The following is a 16,654-nucleotide window of genomic DNA, read 5'->3' on the forward strand; positions in this document are numbered from 1 at the left end:
GGTACGACACTGCCCTCTGGAGACAAAATACCAGGTGCAGTCTTGAGATAATTTCAGATTTCCGTATAAAAATATGATATTGTGTTAAATAATATAATTATTGGAATGGCATTACTTGCCCAGGTGAATTATGGAGATACAGGTGGACATTTATGTATGTACTGGGAGTCTAGACAAAGTTTTATATGTGTTATATGATTAATCTTGCATATAGAGAAATCATCATTTAACTTTATTATCCAAGTATGGGGTTAATTATCAAAAGGGGTGTGTCTCTGACCTCACTAGTTTAGGTATAGAATATCCCAACCAATTGGGATAATGTTTCATCCCTCTGGGTTTTACTTATGGTAATTTTTATAGCTCTTTGTTCTTACCATATAAAACACCAACCCAGATATGAGATAGACACATCACACTACTGACAACACACCTCACACTTACACCACACACGCTATTAGATTCCTCAACAGACTCATCCAGACATACTCCATATTTATCCAATCATTCATCTGAAACTTGAAGGGAATCCACCATCTTAAGAAAGGCATCCATCTTAGGACTCTGGTAACGATTTGAAGCTAGCGGCTATCTTAAGTGTGGTAAATATGCCTTGCTATGTTATTTGATTTTATTCAACAATTGTTTATTCTTTCCTTATATCTTTTATATTGCATATTTAAGGGTAATGAGATTACAATCCCAGCCGTATAAACCATGGTAGATTTTTCTCTAAAAAGCTGATTTTTGTTTTTATACATTTTTATTAATATCAGATTCAGTGCATTATTTGCAATTTTAAGTCTTCCGTTTTGCATGGCTTATTCTCATTCCTTCTGCAGTGGAATGACTTTGGGCTATGTGATTCGCAGACCATTGTAGTCTGTTTATATAGAACATTAATTTATGGCTTATACTATACCTGGGAAGAAATGGTAATCTTGCTTTTACTTTGGTTTCACTTTGTTTTAGTTTCACTTTGTTTTACTTTCACTTTCATTATTGAGCTAAACATCACATTGCATTGATTATTTGAAGTTAGTATTTTATGTAGAGTTATTTTTATGTGTCATTTCATGTTTGATCATATATTGTGTTTACATGTCTGGCGAATAAATCTTTTTATATATATTCCATACTGTAGACTGTACTCACTAAGATTGGTATATGCTTTTAAAAAGAAATTAATCAATTAAAAAGAATTCACGACATTGATTTATGGCAATAGGTGAAGACTCTCCTTTTTTACAGATCTTTGCTTATTAACCATAAATAAATACACTGCTATATTCAGAGCAGTATAAATATTCTGACATAAGTACGAGCGCAAGATATTTATTATTAAATATTCTTACAACACAGTCTCGCAATGAGTATCATCTCTGCTTTTACCATAATTGCTTTGTAACATAATTTAGATCTATTTATGTCCTTTTTTAATTATTTTACTTTCTTCAAAATTAAATGAAACCTTTTTTATAGCACTGATAGTATTATTATTACCAATATTAACATCACTATTTATATAACCAGAGTTCCAGCAGGTTAGTCTAATTTAGAGACAGACAACTAGAATAAATATTTCAAGCTATTACCTATTTATCTTTATCATGTTATTGTGGATTAAACACAATAAAAGCCCTGCAGTAATGGCTGAAAGACATAGACTGTGTGATATAGATCGCCATGGCTGGTAGCCCAGGAACAACAGATTTTAATGTTGACATGTACCCTATCAAATAATGCAAAGAGGTTGGATGAGCAGAGGAGGTTGCTATGCTATGGAGCATACACTACAAACGGTCTTTGGCTAGGGGGTCTGCTTTTTGTTTCCAACAGCTTCTCCTTGCAGCCCTCTCTTTTCTATAAAAGCAGTTCAATTCAGCCATTAACAGAACACTGCCCATAGAGTGCTTTTTTTCATTCAATAAATTCTGACATAACCACTAGATGAGTTAGCAGAATGACAATCATTTTTATAGCAGCTGCAATGGTGTTAACAAATTTTCTATTCCAGATGTCATCTCAAAAAAGGAACACATTGCATTATTTGTTGCCAAAAGCAATAGTTTTGACCGAATGGTTTCATAAATAATAAATACATTTAGGTAACAAACTGACATAAGCTGAAAATAAATGTGCTGTACTGTGAACAAATGAAAGGGCTGTGTATTTTTTATGCCTCTCTAGAATGATAACAGTATACAGTTTATATAATCAGAAAATGTAAATTGTACTCTTTTCAACCTAAAGTGTCACTAAACCCACAAAATAAAAAATAAAAAATATAAATAAATGGTGTATTACATGCTGTTCATATTCACCTACTCACTAGGAGATTTGTTTTCTGCAAAAAACCTGGTTGATCCTGATGCTCTCTATCTCCACCTTCTGTCCATGTCCCCAATTCAGGTACAGATTTTGTGGGTGTGTTGACAACTCTGCACATGCTCAATTTTCAGTGAGTTTTTTATCCTGAGCATTTCCTCCCTATAACATCTGAGCAGCACATGTGACTAAAGAGTCACACATGTGGGTGTACAGTATACACCAGGGATAAGCAAACTGTGGCCCTCCAGCTGTTGCAAAACTAGTAAAGTCCCATTATGCCTCTGCCTCTGGATGAGTCTTGCTATGCCTCATGGGACTTGTAGTTCTGAAACATCTGGAGGGCCACAGTTTGCATATATCCCTGGTATACACAGTGGTAAATGGCAGCCCACTCCCTCCCTTCTCCTCCATGCCCACTAACCAGCTAAACACAATGGGGTGGGATATTACATGTAGTTTAATGGAGGCTTCATCTCCCTCTTATTCTAAGACACAGGCTGGAAGGGTGTGACACAGTCTGTAATTGGCATAAATCTGTACATACCAGCTAATATATGTTTGGACAACTTATGTTGTACCATCCATTTTCTCTTTGTTCTGTACATACCATGTTATTTCTACAAAAAAATAAAGATTTTTTTATTTTGAACACGTGATCAGTAGCAGAGAACTAGAAGATCCTCCTGCTCATGTTTCCCTGCAGACAGGCTGTATATCATGTGACAGCTGTACATCGATTAAGAAAAAGTTACTTAAAGTGTTACTAAACCCAGAACCTGCATTCACTATATCTGGTCTCCCAAAGTACACAGAACATGAAAATGCAATTATTTCAGTAAATATAAATGGATAAATACCTTTTCTCATCAGCAGTATATAGCAGTCTTGTGACTTCTATCAGTTCCTAGTAAAGCTAGTAGGAGGAGTTTTCATTCTCCCCTGATCCTCTGTCTGGACATGTCTGGACAGTGCTGATTGGCCCTGTGCTGATCACATGCATTCTACCAAGGAAAACAAAAAAAAATCTCTAGCAATACACACCAAACTTAGCATGTGTAACCCATCCCCTGGCTCTGTAATATCGGGTTATTTTTTAGAGACACGGAAAGAAAAGGAGGATCACAGACATGATCAAACAGCCTTATACACAATGCAAATGATTACCCCTTAGGTTCCACAGTGAGTATATCAAGCATGCTTTCCTGCAAATACAAGCTGATTTTACTGTTGTGGGTTTAGTAACACTTTACATGTTGTTTTTTTTTTTTTTTTTATTAAAATAAAGTGGCATCATCCACATACGTACAAAAAGAGAAGGGATAATGTCTGTGTGTGTTTAGTATCACTTTAAACTTACTGGGTCATGAGACACGAACACTGACTGACAAATGAGTGGAGCTCTCATTTCATAATAGTTCAGCCAACGATCAACATCTTCATCTGTGTTCAGGGGACAGGCAGAGAACTCACGGGGCTGTTAAAACAATAACATAAAACAAGTAAGAAAGATAACCAGTTAACACACTATTAATTAACGTGCATGTCAGACAAGAACAAGGCTATGGAGAAGAACTGTGGCAACTGGCATTTCTGTATACACAGTAATTAAAGATTGGTCTGCAAGAGCTAGTGACCTGAGCTGTAACAACAATCATCATTTATAATACCAATATACAGCATACAGTATTACAATCACCATTATGGACTTTGCATGAAAAACCCTCAGTGAAAGCCAAAGAAGGAAAAAAAAAAACATTAAATGGAAAATATAAAACAATACTAAGGCCAGCCATACACAGAGTGAATTATCCAAGGGTTGAAGTAAAGAAATTTGACTCCCTGATCAACACAGACAGTGTTTATTCGGGAATATCTCCTGTCGAACCATCGTCTTCTTGTGGCGGAGGGGGCGGGGAAAGCCGTCCCTGCCAGGAGAAGACAGTGATTATTGCTAGTGGCTATAGCAGATGCTAGCCATAATCGCAGGTAAAATCCAGCAGGCTGGTTATGCCCAAGTTGATCGATCAATCAACTTGGTAAATTCAGCCTGCCCATACACAATTTGAACCGTGTATTGCCTTGCTTTACCTTACACCCGGCTTCTGGTTGCTTTCTGTAGATGCAGGGGATGTCACTAGGCTTTATCACAGGATCCTGGGAATTAGAGGTTCCCAAATTTCACAAGAAAACACTCCAGGACTATGCAATCTACAGTAGGTGAGAGTGATATCAATAGGAATCCTGGGAAAGTTGGGGATCCCAAGAAAAGGCCCAGTGACATCCCCTTCCCCTTAGCAGGCTTGCTCAAATCCAGTTAAAAGATAACTTTATACCATTTTCCTCCAAATGTTTTAATGACTTTCACTGAAGATTTTTTTTTTAATCAGGTGGTGAGCAGGCTCCAAGTAAAATTTGCATGTTCACGTATAGTCTGCTTTAAATGCTTTGTTGAAAAAAGTGGATTTTTGACTTACCATAAAATCCATTTTTCTGATGTTCATTGACTGACACAGCTCCTGATCTTCTTGACCACTAGGCAGAAAAAGAACTTGACTAGGCCTATAGGCAGTCTCAGGAGGTATACCCCCCCCCCCTCTCAGCTATAGGTACTCAGTTTTGTTACAAGAATTTTTAGAAGTAATAGAACTCCATAGAGGGGTGGGTGCTGTGTCTGTCAATGAACATCAGAGAAATGGATTTTACAGTAAGTCAAAAATCCCATTTTCTCTTTCGCTCATTGACGGACACAGCTCCTGATCATCTTGACCATTGGGACGTCCCAAAGCAGTGCCAAACATGGCACTGCTTTGGCCATGTTAGCAAGAAAAAATTCCCAAGACTAAACCGTAGCCAACCAGCTAACAGGAGCTCAACCAATGTAACTGGAGCCCACATGAAAAAACACCCCCAAAGAGGGAACAAGTCCCCTAAACAGCAGCCTGCAAAACCTTGTGGCCAAAAGAGGCATCCGCAGATGCCAACACATCCACTTTATAAAATTCTGTGAAAGTGTACACTGATGACCAAATAGCCGATCTTGCACACCTGCCACAATTGATGACGAAAGACCCAAGAAGCACTGAGCATCCACGTAGAGTGCACCTTCACAGGGAAAGGAGGAACCTCACCCTTATTTGAATAGGCCTGAGTCATGGTCTGTCTGATCCATCTAGAAATGGTCACAGAAGAAGAGGATAGTCATTTTCAAGGCCCACCTGTAAGCACAAATAGAGAGTCTGACTTCCTAAAAGACTCCGTAGCTGCCAGGTACACCCGAATAGCCCGAACCACATCCAGGGAATGCAACGCAATTTCCTTAGGATGTTTTGGCCTGAGACACAGGGAAGGCAACACAATGTCCTCATTCAGATGGAAATAAGAGACCAACTTTTGGACAGGGGAGAAGAACCACCTTATCTTTGTGAACCACTAAATAAGGGGAACGACAAGCCAATGCTGCCAATTCCGACACACTTTCAACAGCCAAGCCATCAAAGCCAGCAACTATAAAGCAGGATGGAAGATTGGCCCTTGGGACAGCAGATCCTCCCTGAGAGGTAGTCTTAAAGGGCGTCGGCGAGCAACCGCCTAAGGTCAGCGTACCAAGGCCGGCAAGGTCAATCCGGGGCCACTAGAATGACCGGAATTCCTTCTGCCTCGATCTTGCGCAAGAGTCTTGAGAGGAGGGAAGGCATAAATCAGACAATACTGGCCCCAGGGGGTCACCAGTCCATCTGTGGCGTCTGCAAGTGGATCCCGTGACCGTACCACAAACCTGTGCACCTTCCTGTGGAGCCAAGATGCCAACAGATCCACCTTGGGGGTGCCCCACCAGAGACACAGCTGATAAAACACCTCCGGATGAAGGGACCACTCTCCTTGGTCCAACGCCTGCCGACTGAGATAACCCCCCTGCCAATTTTCCACCCCTGGAATGTGTACGACGGAGAGGCCGGAAAAAAAATGTTCTGCCCACAGAAGAATGCCAGCTACCTTCAGAGCTGCCAATACACTTCTTGTTCCACCCTGGTGATTGACATAAGCCACGGTCGTGTCATTGTCCGATTGGATTTGCACTGGACACCCCTGAAGGTGATCCATCCAGTGATTCAGGCACAGCCTGATCGCTCGGAGCTCCAGGACATTGATTGGGAGTCTGGACTCTTCCAGTGTCCAAACTCCCTGAGCGGAGTACCAACCCAGGACACCTCCCCACCAAGAAAAATTGGCATCCGTGGTAACCACTGTCCAATACAGGGGGAGAAAAGATTAGCCCTGGAGAAGAGCTGCAGAGCGAAGCTACCAGATCAGTGACCCTTTTGTTTTTCGGCCTCATTTGGCCAAGATCTCCCTTTGCAGGGACCTCGTATGGAACTGTTCAAACGGGACTGCCTCGGAAGGTATAAACCGCCAGGCCCAGCAACCTCATGCAAGTCCAGAGGGGCAACCACCTGCTGGAAAGCAAGATTTGAATCGCAGCATGCAACTTCTGGAGTTTGTCCAGAGCAAGGAACACTCTGGCTAGAGCAGAGTCCAGAGTCAGGCCCTGATAATCCAGTTTCATGGAAGGAACAAGACTTCTGAAAATTCAGAAGTCATCCGAACTCCCTCAGAGTCTGTATAGTGATGTCCACATCAATCAGAGCAGTAGGAGACTCTGCTCGCAAGAGAAGGTCGTCTAGGTGTCCCAGCACTGCGATTTCTCACTGATGTAACAAACGCCAACACGGAGCCAACACCTTTGTGAAGACCTGAGGAGCAGAGGCGAGACCAAAGGATAACACCAAAAACTGATAATGCTCCTCTCCCACTGCAAAGCGGAGGAAGCGTTGGTGAGAGACATGTATTGGAATGTGCATGTAAGCGTCCTTGATGTCGATGGCGGCAAGGAAATCCCCGATGCAAGGATGCCACCACCGTGTGAACAGACTCTATTCTGAACTTCTGTACCCGCACAAAACAGTTTAGGGCCTTTAGATGCAGAATTGGACGCACCTTACCTTCTTTCTTCGGGACCGTGAACAGGTTTGAATAAAACCCCTGAAAACGTTCCGGAGTTGGAACCGGAACAATTACCCCTTTAAGTAACAGGTCTTGCTCTGCCCCGAAGATGACTTGCAATTGGTCCAGAGACAGACACACATTGGAAGGAAAGAATGAAACTTGATCTTGTAGACGGACCGTATCACTTCGTGGACCCACTTGTCTTGCACCAAGGAGGTCCACAGGTCCGGAAACCAGGGAAGACATCCCCCCACCCCAGGCACGGGTGAGGGCACACCTTCATGCAGAAGGAGCCTTGTCTTAGCCCACTTGGTCAGAGTTTGTGGGACCAGAGCAATGGTGAAGACCAGTCTGAGTGCCGAGCCGGCCACAGTGAACATACTGCGCACCACAGCCTCCGCCTTTCTGTCAGCCAAATCCTTTAAAGCCGGCGATTCTTCTACAAGAATCATGGTTGCCTTATTCAACCTGGAAACCGGGGGATCTACCACCGATGGAACAGTCCACTTCTTAAGGAGGGACACTCCAAAAGGGTACCTCATTGCGAATCGTTTAGGGACCACAAAGCGACGATTTGGATGTTCCCACTCTTTTGCGACAAATCTGTCAAAATAGGAAGGAAACAGAAACACCTTCACCACTCCAAATGGCTTGTGAGTGCCAAAGGAAACTGGTGCCTTCGCCGCAGCTTCAGCTGTGTCCACAATTTTTAGTCTCACGCACAGACACAATCAGTGCGTACACCAGCGCCTTCTCGTGTGTGGCTACACAAGTGGAGGAAACATCCTCACTATCTGAAAACTCAGGGCTTGAGGCCACAGACCCCTCAGTGCGGGATCTGTCCATGGCAGCCAGATCAGATTCATAATCTGAGGAGACAGATGAAGTAGGGGATGGCAGGAGGAGCTTTTTACTACCCTGCCGCCCAAAAGCTACCTCCACCCAGGACACAAAGGACTCCAGCTGGACCGTCGTCAGTGCATCAATGAATGGTTGGGACCCGGAGGGCCCCACAGACTCTGAGAGGTGGTCAGATGGGAAATGTGCTCCAAGAACTCCATGAGGAATAAGGGTACCCCACAAAAGTGCACAAAAACACTGGTAAGGGACACCCCCGCCGCGCTGGTAACACCACCCATTCACCAGCCACAGAGCACTCCCCGATCCTGCAGCCGAGAGAGGGAGAGGACCCCAGCAGACTCACCACCACACCAGGCAGTCACCGGCAGCACCAGGATCAAAGCACTCCACAGGCGGCGTCTAGGAGGGAAAGAGGCCCAGGAGTCAGCACCAGGGAACATGGAGGGGCTCCCACAGCTAAAATGGACACCCAAAAGGCTCCAAAGTAATGGCCACCATTCAATTCAATGCTGGATTAACGCAAAATGGCCACTGCGGGTACACAAACATGGCTGCCAGCCTATACAGAAAATAGGCTACAACAAAATGGTGGCACCGCGTGGCTCTCAGGGACCCGGGAGGGATCCCTGGGGCCAGGGAAGACACAGAGCAAGAAGAGGGGACCATGGCAGGAGCCCCTGACCTAGTACAGCCCCCCCACAGCCAATTGCCGGCAGCATACCCCCCGCCCCATCGCCAGTACAGCACCCTGCCCCAGCCCCAGGAGGTAGCCAGACCACCATACAACCCCAGTATAGGTGGATGGGGGATGGGGGCAGAGAAGGGGGATAGATCACCCACAAGACCATCAGTCTCAAGAGGGGGGCTAACAGGAAGGAAAGGAACCCGAGGGTCCGACTATCCCAGGGAGGGGCCCATGTCCACCCCAAAACCCTCCAGGGGGAGAAGGGGATAGCTACTCACCTTACAAGGAACCAGGCGGGCACCGCTCCAGACAGAACCCCTCACCAACAAAATGAGGAGGAGGGGCTGTCGGCCAGGAGGTACGCTGCATCTCGGGCCGAGACCCGGTCGTATGCAACCTCGTGAGGCGTTTAACTTGCAGGCCAGCCCCCATCCGGTGGGGCTATGTCGCGCCCGACCTAGCACGGAGCTGAGGTCTGCGTGCAATCGCTGGCCAGACTGGGGTGACCACTGTATCTAAATTATCCAGCCCGTTGCCCAGTCCGGCAGTTGATTTTAGATCTATCTAGAAAAAAAAAAAAAATCCAGGACCAGAGATCTCAGAACTGAACTAGGTCCTTACTCCTGACTAGGCAGAAATAAAACTGAATAGTATACCTCCTGGGACTGCCCATAGGCATAGTCAAGTTCTTTTTCTGCTTAGTGTCCTACTTCTGTAGGGGGCAGTAAAACCCAATGGTCAAGAAGATCAGGAGCTGTGTCCGTCAATGAACGAAAGAGAAAAGTCTGTTTATACAGTTCAATCTTCAGTATATAGTTTCTAGGGAGAACATAGCCTGTAAATAGAGCCAAGTAAATCTCTTAAATGATAATGCAGGACAATGCAGAACCAGACTAAATCTTGCAATCTGTCAGATCACAATTTCCTTCCTAATGTTATTTGTTTTGCCAGTTAAATTATACAGATTATCCTCTGCAAGTGTAGATATTGCTAATATTAGAAAACAGTAAACTAACGGCGTATGTTAAAAGGGTTTTCCACTTTCAGAAAGGAAGTAGAAATGCAGTTCACTTGTCGTATGATAATAAATAGTGGTTTTTGTTCAGTGGTCAATCAACCAGGTGCAGACTTCCATGACCAGAGATGCTTTTCACCACAGGTAAAGTATTGTCACCTGCTTCACTACCTACAAATCTGGATTTATTACAGAATGTCTGATTCAAACAGAGTATGTGAGCAGCTAAAAAAAAGTTTGGGCTTAACTTACCATTACATGGAGTTTAGCCTTCCCGTCTTGTATTACAAATGTCCCGCCCATTCCTACCGCTTTGTCTCCATAATGCTCTTTTAAAGAGTTTCTCATACAGCTTACGAAATTTTCCTTTCCTGTCCTCCTCTTTGCCTTCACCTCAATGACCTATAAATAATGGGGAAGAAGCTGTTTAAAAACCACTACTTGAGCCGAACAGCCTCATTGTGAGAGCCTTGTTTTGCTGGTGAACAAGCTCTTCATAGAACTTAATGGAGATTGCAGCAAGTAAACCCATCTGAAATGATCCTGTGAAAAGGATTTGTGTAGCAGAGTAGGCCACCTAGCTGCAAATTCAGATGATTGAGGACTGTGGAGTATAAGAGTTGGAAGAGAGAAGGGAACTGGGGGTGAAAATGTGTATTAATAACTATTTTGTTTATTCTTAAATACAGAAACACGATGGAAATGGGTTGGATAAGCATGAACACACTGAAAGTTGGTTGGCTGATTATTGTAAACAGAAAACCAAGCTAGATCTGATCAGTGTTTAATGTGTTGCAGTTTATCCTTATGCCTTGCACATACGATGAGAAAATCAGATGAAAAATACCGATTTCAAAGCAATCGTACAATAATCTGATCGTTCGTGCACAGCTTTCGAGAGTCGTTCACACAAGTTCATGCAAAATTATCCAAACGGACAAGCATGGAAATGTTTCTCGTACGGAACCAGAACTACCGTTTTTCGTTTAATCAGTACAGTATTCATCCGAAAAAAAATTGAGTGACCAAGACTGCGCATGCTAGGAAACAAAAGAATACATTACAATACAATACACTACATCACTTCCGAAGTGTGTCAGTGGCTAAGTAGTTAGCACTTCCACCTGGCAGCACTAGGGTCGCTGGTTTGACCCAACCACAACGCTACCTGCCTGGAGTTTGCATGTTCTCGCTGTGCCTGTGTAAGTTTCCTCCAGATACTTTGGTTTCCTCCCACACTCCAAAGACATGCTGGAAGGTTAATTGGTCCCTGGCTAAATTGGCCATAGTATGTGTATGTATGAATGTTAACTAGGGACCTTAGATGTGAATGTACAATATATGTGTGTATATTATATTATACATATATATATATGTGTGTGTAAAGTGCTGCGTAAATTGACGGCGCTATAGAAGTACCTGTATGAAATAAATAAATAATAATCTACCATACGAGAATTTTCTTAACTTCATTTTCTTCCTTTTTGATATGAGACTAGCATGCCCAAAAAAAAAAAGGGCGATCATTCATCAGATATTCTCATCATGCGTACAAGGCTTTATTTAACACAGAGGGGGACATTTATCAAAACTGGAGCACACAAACTCTGGAGCAGCTGTACAAGGCAACCATCTAACCTTAGCTTTGAAAATGAAAGAGAGAAGAAGATTGGTTGTCATCCACAACTGTTCCAGAATCTATCTGCATCAGTTTTGATAATCCCCTCCCCAATACTTTGCTGAAAATCATTTACGTGACATAACCTAGAAATATTTCTTTCTCATATATTCTTACAATACCCTTACTTACAGTTTGAAACCTTTTTTTTTTTTTAAACATTGGGAATATATATTGCATAAATATATTTGTAGGTATTTAACTGCTAAAAAATGTAGCCAATACGCCTAATTAAAATAAATAAAAGATTTAAAAATGGTGTCATTGATACACATTCATATGTTTTAGTTAACTTAGTTACATGTAGCTAAGAAGACACTAGTTTAGCAGTTATATGCATATATGTAAACACACATATAAACACAGTATATTGACTTAATATTGCAACGTGCACTGGGTGCTTCTTGTTTGGCCATTTTCCATGCAACGATAGCCAAGCGATTAGTATTGCAAAAGAAAATACCCATGTATACAAGAACTGTTGTCTATAGCTAGAGAGAGTAAGAAGAGCTTACAACATCCACAATGCAATTCATATACGTGTTTGGTAAGACCCTTTGCCTACCTAGGAGCCACACAAAAAGAAGAATAAACAAATATTACAGAACTGCATACCTAATATTGCATTTGATTTATGTATCAGCCCAGTTAAATCCAATCGTCTCTTTACTAACTGTATTTGATATCAAATATTTTACCTTTCCTGGTTTCCCTTCACTGGCATACAAATTGGAGAGGAGTCCAAATGCATTGTCCTTGTGCTTATCCTGGTACTTCTCCAGTAAGCAGCTGTTATCTGCTGGGTTGACACTAGCCATGTAGTTTCCATTTACAGCTGGTGAAGATGAGCTCTCTGCTTGCACAGAAAATATAAGCTGAAAGGTAACAATTGCAATGGTAAATGTTATATAGCATCACAACAGTTCACTGTAAGGAGCTCTAGGATTCCTATATCCCATAATATCTGAAAGACCAGGTGAAGCTTGGACAGTGAGATTTTTTACACGTTTTGCCATCAGTGTGCCAAACCAATTAAGATGTTCTGAAAAATAAACATTGAGTTTCATACTACATGCTTTATAGCATGTGGCACGTGCAATTTGTTAGACTGAACCACCTGCCCTCTGGATCCTGTTCCCTTGCAAATGCTAAGTTCACCCTCTGGCTCCCCTTTTTATCCAAACTCCTTGAACGTCTGGTCTACAACCGACTAAGTGACCACCTTGCCGACAATAGCCTTCTTGATCCCCTTCAGTCTGGATTTCGGACTCAACGCTCCACAGAAACTGCTCTCCTAAAACTGACAAACGATCTACTAACGGCCAAAACCGATGGACACTTTTCTGTACTCCTACTCCTGGACCTTTCTGCTGCCTTTGATAGGTTGACCACCCCCTCCTCCTCAAAAAACTCCACGCCTTTGGTCTCCGTGACTGTACTCTTCAATGGTTATCTTCCTACTTATCCAACCCCACCTTTAGCGTTACTTACAATTCTACTTCCTCCTCTCCTCTTCCTTTTTCTGTTGGGGTCCCCCAAGGTTCTGTTCTTGGACCTCTCCTATTTTCAATCTATACCTCCTCTCTGGGTCAGCTGATAAGCCTCCCACGGCTTCCAATGCCATCTCTACGCTGACGATACCCAAATCTATTTATCCACCCCTCAGGTCACTCCCTCAGTCTCCTCACGTATCACTAACTTACTATCAGATATATCAGTCTAGATGTCACACCACTTCCTCAAACTCAATCTATCCAAAACTGAACTTATAATTTTTCCTCCACCATGTGCGCCTTCCCCCGATCTCACTGTCAATATCGATGGCACAACTATCAGCCCATCCCCACATGCCAAGGTCCTAGGTGTTGTCCTGAACTCTGAAGTCTCCTTTAAGCCCCACATCCAATCACTGTCCAAATCTTGCCGCCTCAACCTCCGCAACATCTCCAAAATACGCCACTTTCTAACCAATGACACAACAAAGCTCCTAGTTCACTCCCTGGTCATCTCGCGCCTCAACTACTGCAATTCCTTTCTCATTGGCTTACCCCTACACAGGCTTTCCCCCCTTCAGTCCATCATGAATGCTGCTGCCAGACTCATCCACCTTACTGATCGCTCAGAGTCCGCTGCTCCTCTCTGTCAATCCCTCCACTGGCTTCCGCTCACCCAACAAATTAAATTCAAAATACTAACACATCTTACAAAGCAATCCACAGCTTAGCCCCCAGCTCCATCACTAGCCTAGTCTCAAAATACCAACCTAATCGCTTTCTTCGTTCCTCTCAAAACCTCCTGCTCTCTAGCTCCCTCGTTACCTCCTCCCATACTCGCCTCCGGGACTTTTCCAGAGCCTTTCCAATTCTATGGAACTCTTTACCCCAATCTCTCCAATTATCTCCTACTCTATTAGCTTTTAGACAATTCCTGAAAACCCTCCTCTTCAGAGAAGCCTATTCCCCCACAGTTATTGCCTTTTGTTTCACCTGACCCTCCCTTCTAGACTGCAAGCTCTAATGAGCAGGGCCCTCCAATTCCTCCTGTATTGAATAATTGTAACTGTATTGTCTTTCCTCATATTGTAAAGTGCTGCGCAAATTGTTGGCGCTATATAAATCCTGTAAAATAATATTAGATGTATACCATTATGCTGTCTTCACCCACCCAACATTATTTTTTATGTCACCATCATTTCCGCATATCAGAATTGTTTAGAAAGCACAACATGGGCAATCTCCTACCCTGCTTTCACATGACATTGGTGTTCCAGATTCCACAAAGTGTCAGTGGCAGGGAGCGGTAGAAAGTAAAGGGTACAGATTCCACATGACACAAGACATCAGTGCTCTGGAGGAGATACGTTTCAGGGGCAAAAACAAGGGGTTAGCAGAAGGGAGGGGTGAAAAGTACAAAATACAGACTCCTTTTACTGCTAGACTTTACAGCCATTGCACCACTTTTGTGACAGTAGATTTAAAGAATGGAGCACCAATGAAGAAAAAACACTATACGTATATACTTTGCCAAATCATTTGACACAGTTCTGCACACATGGCTAATGTGTAAGGTAAAGTCTATGGGCTTGGAAAAATCAGTTTGTAAATGGATAGAAAATTGGCTAAAAGATAGAATTCAGAGAGTAGCGGTTAATGATTCTTATTTTGAATGGTTCAGTGTTGGGACCCTTACTTTATAACTTATTTATAAATGATACGGGGTCTGGGATAGATTAAAAGTACCATTTCCATTCTTGCCGATGACACCAAGCTATGCAGTGGAAAAATGTCATTACAGGACATCTCCAACTTACAAACCAACCTCACTGCGCTGTTTCATTGGGCAACTATGTGGCAGATGAGGTTTAATGTTGATAAATGCACTTGGGGGTTAAGAATATGTATGCATCATACATATTAGAGGAAGTACAGCTGGGGGGATCAATAGTGGAGAAGGATCTGGGTGTTCTGGTAGATCATAAGCTTAATAATAGCATGCAATGCCAAACTTTGGTTTCCAAAGTGAGCAAAGTCCTTTCTTGTATTAACAGAGGCATGGACTCCAGAGAGAGAGATATAATTTTGCCCCTGTACAAATCATTAGTAAAACCTCATCTGGAATATATACCATAATCAGTGTAGCGCAACTCATATAAATTGCATTTAAAATATTGAAAAATATTAAGAAACAAAGTCCCAATGTTGTGTATAATATCCACCGCTGTGCAACTCAAAGTGAAAGTTCAAAATAATATTCCAATAAATATTGCGATCCAGTGAAATCGGTGACCACCACCTATGGCTTGAATCCCTGCTCACCTCCAGATAATGACCCCACTACAGAGTCACAATCACCTATTAGGATGTCTCATAGGATGCCATGGCGGTACTCCTCCACAGGGTATCTTTAACCACTTCTGGACTGGAAGGATTTCCCCCCTTAATGACCAGGCCATTTTTTGCGATTCAGAAACTGCGTTACCTTAACTGACAATAGCGCAGTCGTGCAATGCTGTATCTAAATAAAATTAATGTCCTTTTTCCCCACAAATAGAGCTTTGATCACCTGTGCGATTTTTATTGTGCTATAAACAAAAAAAGAGCGACAATTTTGAAAAAAAATATATATTTTTCTTCACTTTCTGCTATATAACATTCCCAAAAAAATGTAAAAATCAAATTTTTTCATCCCTTTAGTCCAAAAAATCCCAATAAGCATATTTTGATTGGTTTGTGCAAAAGTTATACGTTTTCTAACTGTATGGGGGGGGGGGGGGGGGCTTGTGAAATGAACACAGAGACCTGTGATCTCTATATAGGAGGATCCAACAGAAGACCATCGTTCTCTTTTAGTGGGGAGCGATCGCAGGTGCCCGGCGGCAAGTGCAGCTGCCAGCCCCATGGATCGGCATCCCCACTGCCTAGAGGGGGTGGAATCGCGCCTCCGGCGGTGCATGTTCGCCCCCAGGAGCGCTCCCCCGAATAGACGTACCCATACATCAGTTCACGCAGCCAAATCAGCCTGCAGCAATATATCTGCGGTAGGCAGTCGGCGAGTAGTTAAACCTTGCTGACCTCCTTTTATGGTCTTAATCATTCATATACGGCCATAAAATTTTAAGGGAAAACCATAGTGCTCTCTGCTTTGAATATTTATTATATAAAACGTAACCTAGGGAATAAAAATACGCACACAAATGAAAAAACATCCAAGATAACAGCTCCTCCCACCTGTACAGTTACTCTGGAATTTTTTTTTGTTTGTGTCAGCGTGTTGAGCAATTGACATGCATGGTTTTCACATATTTTTGTGAGTATTTTTAATCCCTATGTTAAGTTTTATAAAATAAATATTCAAAGCAGAGAGCACGATGGTTTTCCCTTATTATTTTATGGCCGTACATAAATGGGCCTTTTCTGGACAACCCTGGGCTGTGGTCGTGGGGTCTGCGGGCAGGAGGCTTATCAGAATCTGGAAGCCCCCTTTAACAACTCACGTGACATCAGAAGGGGGCAGTGCCACCGGGTGAGTTAGCCGAGTGGCCCTGCCCCTTGCCTATATAAGAAATGTCAAAACGCGGGCA

At 42.8% G+C, this 16,654-nt stretch overlaps 1 protein-coding gene across 1 annotated transcript in view; it reads right to left on the reverse strand.

Moving 5' to 3' along the window:
- LOC309547345 (ester hydrolase C11orf54 homolog) overlaps positions 1-16,654 on the reverse strand; it is a 37,568-nt gene that overhangs the window by 4,719 nt on the left and 16,195 nt on the right. The window contains exons 6-8 of the mRNA XM_082247183.1: positions 12,273-12,449; positions 10,149-10,298; positions 3,689-3,805 (exon numbers count right to left, since the gene is read on the reverse strand). Of these exons, the coding sequence (XP_082103309.1) occupies positions 3,689-3,805; positions 10,149-10,298; positions 12,273-12,449 (444 nt within the window). The remainder of the gene's footprint in view (positions 1-3,688; positions 3,806-10,148; positions 10,299-12,272; positions 12,450-16,654) is intronic.

Source organism: Pelophylax lessonae (genome assembly GCF_965119305.1).
Source record: "Pelophylax lessonae genome assembly, chromosome: 2".
NCBI classification, from domain to species: Eukaryota; Metazoa; Chordata; class Amphibia; order Anura; family Ranidae; genus Pelophylax; species Pelophylax lessonae.